Source organism: Anser brachyrhynchus (genome assembly GCF_964034855.1).
Source record: "Anser brachyrhynchus genome assembly, chromosome: Z".
NCBI lineage: Eukaryota > Metazoa > Chordata > Aves > Anseriformes > Anatidae > Anser > Anser brachyrhynchus.
In genome coordinates, this window is record NC_137697.1 from 26,105,831 (window position 1) to 26,111,830 (window position 6,000).

At 38.1% G+C, this 6,000-nt stretch overlaps 1 protein-coding gene across 5 annotated transcripts in view; it reads left to right on the forward strand.

Moving 5' to 3' along the window:
- Positions 1–5,646, forward strand: part of KDM4C (lysine demethylase 4C) — a 284,447-nt gene extending 278,801 nt beyond the window's left edge. For all 5 annotated transcript variants that reach the window (XM_080574404.1, XM_080574401.1, XM_080574405.1 and 2 more), the window contains 2 exons: positions 853–945; positions 4,529–5,646. In XM_080574404.1, coding sequence (XP_080430530.1) covers positions 853–945; positions 4,529–4,705 — 270 coding nt within the window. In that variant the 3' untranslated portion in view covers positions 4,706–5,646. The remainder of the gene's footprint in view (positions 1–852; positions 946–4,528) is intronic.
- The last annotated feature ends 354 nt before the right edge of the window (positions 5,647–6,000 follow it).

The window sequence follows — 6,000 nt, forward strand, 5'->3', positions numbered from 1 at the left end:
TTTGGGCTTATTCTTCCACCGTAAGTCTGTTGTCATTCAAGTGGTCTCATTAAGTGAAATGGGACTTCTTTTAAGTTCTTGCCAAACTTTTAAGTACAGTTTCAGTAGGAACTAAAACTGCAGCTCTAGATAATAGCTGAAAGTCACAATTGTTAGATGAAGTATGAAAAAAAAAATCAGCAGCTCCTGAAAGGCATAAATGCTTCAAAGCCTCAGCATTTTAACATTCCTCACACCTAGTTACATTTCCTTTCTCATTTTCTGCTAACGGGGTTCATGTTGGATTAAATCTAAACCTAAGCATGATAAAGCTTTTCATCTTCTGAACAGAGCATTTTAAAGAAATTCCATCAGATTCAATAAAATTCTATTAACTGCTATTTCCTTAGTTGTCACTCATACTTTCTTTCGTTTGACATAGTCTTCCTCAACCTTGAAGCACAGGATGTTAAAATTAATTTTTTTATTTATTAGAAGCAAGAAAAAGAAAGAAGCAAATAAAAATGACATGAAGACATTTTAATATGTTAGTCCAACAAATTATTTTGTCTGTGTTGTTACTGCTTAGCATTCTTAACCTAATGATTTTTATTTTATTGTGTATGCGTCAGTATTGATTTTGAAGTCTCTGCTTAGATATTATTTTTGACTTATGAAGGTGCTGCAATTTCTTAGAAATAACATTCTTCCTGTTTTATCTCAATTTTACCATCCTACAATAGATAACAAAGTATTTGTGTATAAATCTTTGCTTGCACACGCATTTTATTTGGAGGCATTCCAAGAAACTTCCTACAGGAGTAAAATTGTGATTTTGTGTATAAATAGACTTTTTTTTTTTATATAAATTAGGTTGAGTTTGAGGATGGTTCTCAAATAGTAATGAAGAGAGAAGAGATCTATACACTAGATGAAGAGCTTCCTAAAAGAGTAAAAGCACGTTTTGTAAGTATTCTCTAACTCTATGGTATTTGTATGTTCAAAATGCAGTTAACACTGTTCTTAGATTTATTCTTGACTTTCACTTTAAATAGTGTAATAATTTCTTGAAGCATGATTGGCTAAATTGGCACAACAGTTAGCACAAGTACACATTTGCCAGTGTGAATGGTTAGCTCTTCTTCCAGTATAGGCAAATACTGTTGTCAGACATTATTCTTGTCTCCAAAAAAGTTCATCTTGGTAGAACATCTGTCAGATATATAATATATAATATTTCAAATTTAAAAAATGATAAATATTGTGTTCTTTCGGAATGTGTATGCTTTCTAAAATCTTTACATGTTCTCAGAGCTTTTTGATTTTTAAAGCATTGAATTTAATAAAAATTCAATTAACTTTCCCTAAGAAACAGATCACCTGATCAAAACTCATAAATATCACTGGCATGACTTATTAGCATTTCACTACTCTTCAATTTAAAACCAAAGCTTCACTATGTTTTTCCAGTTCCTTGCAGTTCCAAACAACATTTACCTAGTCATTTATATATAAGCCACTCAGGAAGGAGTTAAGGTTCATAAAAAACATAAGTTTGAAAAGGGAGAGTTTCATCATACAGCTACTGGAGGATACAGATTGCTGCTGTTACCTGTCTTTCTTACTAATGATAAATTTTTGTGTAGTCCTACTCATTGCTACTTCTATACAAAAGAGCACCATGTCCTTCTCAAGGCCATGTTCTATTTTAGTGCTCTTTGTTCAAAACCATGCATTGCAAGTTATGTTACCTTTCTTAAGTAAAACTATAGCATAAAGATCTAAAAGTCTTATCACAACTGAGAACAAACAATAATTCACGGTTGTGAATAATAGTAATACTAATACTAATACTAATAATAATAAACCTCTTATTCGAAGAATCCTCTTGATGCAGCTTTGAAATCTGATTTGTGATGTTGACAGCCAACATGGCTTCAGTAAGGGCAGATCATACCTGACAAATCTGGTGGCCCTCTACAACGGGGTTACAGCATTGATGGACAGGGGGAGAGCAACTGGCATCATCTACCTGGACTTGTGCAAAGCATTTGACACAGTCCTGCATGACATCCTTGTCTCTAAATTGGAGAGACGTGGATTTGACGGATGGACCACTTGGTGGGTAAGGAATTGTCTGGATGGTTGCACTCAGAGTTGCAGTCAGTGGCTCTGTGTCCATGCAGGGATCAGTAATAGTGGTGTTCCTCAGGGGTCAGTATTGGGACCAATGCTGTTTAAGATCTTTGTTGGTGACCTGGACAGTGGGATTGAGTGCACCCTCAGCACGTTTGCCAATGACACCAAGCTGTGTGGTGAGGTTGACATGCTGGAGGGAAGGGATGCCATCCAGAGGGACCTGGACAGGCCTGAGAGGTGGGCCTGTGCGAACCTCATGAGGTTCAACAAGGCCAAGTGCAAGGTTCTGCACCTGAGTCAGGAAAATCCCAAGCACAAATAAAGGCTGGGCAAAAAAATGGATCAAGACCAGCTGTGAGGAAAAGGACCTGGGGATGTTGATTGATGAGAAGCTCAACATGAGCCAGCCATGTGCGCTTGCAGCTCAGAAAGCCAACCGTATGCTGGGATGCATCAAAAGCAGTGTGGCCAGCAGGGCAAGGGAGGTGATTGTCCCCCTCTGCTCTGCTCTCATTAGACCCCACCTGGAGTCCCCCCACCTGTATTCAGCTGTGGGGCCCCCAGCACAAGAAGGACATACTAGGGCGAGTCCAGAGGAGGGTCACAGGGATGATTAAAGGGCTGGAACACCTCTTTTATGAAGACAGGCTGAAGGAGTTGTTAGCTTGGAGAAGAGAAGGCTCCAGAGAGACCTTGTAGCAGCCTTCCAGTACCTGAAGGGGGCCTACAGGAAAGCTGGAGAGGGACTTTTTGTCAGGGAGTGTAGTGATAGGACAAGGAGTAATGGTTTTCAAATAAAAGAGGGTAGATTTAGATTAAATATTCAGAAGAAATTATTCACTCAGAGGGTGGTGAGGCACTGGCACAGGTTGCCCAAAGAAGCTGTGGATGCACCATCCCTGGAGGTGTTCAAGGTCAGGCTGGATGGGGCTTTGGGCAGCCTGGTCTAGTGGAAGGTGTCCCTTCCCATGGCAGGGGGTTGGAACTGGGTGATCTTTAAGGTCCCTTCCAATCCTAACCATTCTGTGACTCTATGAAAGGGAGAGCATCACACAGTGTATTTTTCATTCCTTCAGGGAGGTGGGGTCATACACAATTCCTGCTCACATATCCGTTATGTGACATTACTTAGCTGATTCTTGAGAGGTATGTGGCATGGTGGGAGAATAATGTGTACAGTTGATTCTTCATGCATCAGCTGAGATGAGTTTAGTGGACTAACACAGCATTACATATAAAGTTGGCTGAGTGAATCTGACTTTCCTTTTCTATGCTTCTTGCCAGATGCACCTGTCATCAGTGTCTGCTTTCAGCCAGTTCTCAACAGCCGCCCCCTACATGGATGCTATGTATTTCAGAAGCTAGGGATGTGTCAGAGACAAGGACTGAAAGCCAGGGATAAAAGAGAGAGAGAAATCTGAGGCTGTCAGCCTGCTAAGGGAGTGTCCACTAGCAGGATACCCTTCTTTCACTGAAGGAAGGAAATAAGAGTAGGACTGCTCTTTCCAGTGGGAGGTGCAGTGATCAAATATTCCCGACTAAGTGTTGCGGTTTATCCCCAGCAGGCAGCTCGTCACCACACAGCTGCTCGCTCACCCTTCCCAGGTGGGATGGGGCAGAGAATTGGAAAGGTAAAAGGGAGGGAACTCCTGGGCTGAGATAAAGACAGATCTTTAGGTAAAGCAAAAACCATGTGCACAAGCAAAGCAAAAGAAGGAAATCATTCTCTACTTCCCATCGGCAGGCAGATATTCAGTCACCGCCAGGAAAGCAGGGCTCATCAGCTGTCCTGGCTGTGTCCCCTCCCAAGTTCTTGTGCACACCCAGCATCCTCATTGTCAGGGCAGCATAAGAAGCAGACCTGAAAGACCTTCACTCTGTGTAAGCACTGCTCTTCAATAACTTAAAACAGCAGTGTGTTACCACCACTATTTTCATCAAAAATCCAAAACACAGCATTGTGTGAGCCTCTGCGATGAAAATTAACTTTGTCCCAGCCGAAACCGTGACACTAAGACACTTTTTCTGTCCATTTATTTGCGATAAGTGCACACATCTTTAAGTGTTCTAATCATCTAACATTAAGATAGATGTCTTGGAAATTGTTAAATGAACCATCTGGCTATATTCGATGTTTTTTTTCATTGTATACAGAAAGCATTTCATTACCATTTTTTGTCTTAGGGACTATTGATAAAAGGCTTTTATAATTAACTGCATATTCTATAGAATATAAACTGTTGCATTTCAATAAGAATATCAATGCAGACAGCTGGGGTTATGCTATTTTTTTTAAATGTCATTTTTATAGTTCAATATTTTATTTTTGCATTTGACACCATTAAATTTATATGGAAGTTAAGTATAAAACTGTACTCAGACCTTTGAATGAATTAATGTCTGGTTTTAGTCTACAGCCTCTGTCATGAGATTTGAAGACACATTTTATGGAGCAGATATTATCCTGGGAGAGAAGAAGAGACAGAGAGTACTGAGCTCCCGTTTTAGGAATGAATATGTGGATGATCCAGGATACCGCACCTTCTTAAAAAGCTCATTCCAGAAGCACTGCCAGAAGGGATTATAAAGAAGTAACAAAGAGCCAAAGACAGCCACAGACAGACAGACAAACATACACACACACACAGACACACACACAAACACACACACACACACTATGTTAGACTGGTTACAGATGACTAAAAATCATACAATGTTAGTTGCAATTGGTTTTGGTTTAATTAAACACCTGGTTTTACAGTGAACCAGTCCATACATGAGACTGGTAAGTTGAAGTACTTGAGTTATGATTTCTTCAATTAATGCATTAAAGATTTTGTAGCATTTTGCATTATGAAACTAAGAGGGAAAACCAAGTGAGAGTAAATGGAATTAAACAGTGATATGCTGAAGAAAAATTTCAGTCCTGCTTGCCTTGAAATTAGTGGTAAAATTCCATTTGAATTACTGGAGAAGATTCATATTCGAAAAAGGAGCCATTTTAGTAACCAGAGACAATTATTTCAGTGGCTCTTTTTTTTTTTTTTTTTTTTCTGCAGGTATGAAAGGATGTTAAATTTAATAATGCCAGTTTTTATAAAACATTTTTAAAGCAAATACAAATATGTACAGGATTAAGACAAATGAAAGCTGTACTTACTTTGTACAGTGCTTTTACATTTTTATGTCACTACTGCTTTCAGTAGGGTTTGATGTGGACTCAGCTGTTGACTTAAATATTTTTGGCTTTTAAGAAAGGTATCTTCAGCACAGCAATGGTGTTTTGTATATTTAAGAGAGATTTTTGCAGTTATTTTTAAACACATTTTTCATGAGATCTATTAAAAATATCTATTTGTAAAATAAAATTTTCTTTCATTATGTGTATGAAATACTAGAGTTTAAATATATATACTTAACAGACTAGTTTTGAATGAATATAATATGGTCTTCCTTTTAAAATAATATTCTATCAACGTAATAATGTTTTAAATAAGCATATAAATAAAAAAAATCCTTTTACTTGCATCATTTTGTCTGTTGATGTGATTATCAATTCTAGTATCCTATACCTATGGGAATCAAGAAGCTTCACTATCTGCAGTATGCATGTAGTTTCCTGAACACAACACACACATCTTAGTATCAAAATAGTAATTTGATAAATATTGTACTTTAATTTCTTGTCTTTATATTTGTATTCAGTCTTTGGGATCTTGACCTTTTTGGAAGTTTCATAGAAAGCAGCAAGTCAGAATGCATTTCCAGTCTATTTACCTGAAACACTTGGCTATGTGAAACCAGAAGAGAGCTTTATCAAAATGACATCATCACTTTCTTGTAAATTGGCCCATCAGCAGGATTTCTGCCTGCCTGCTACAG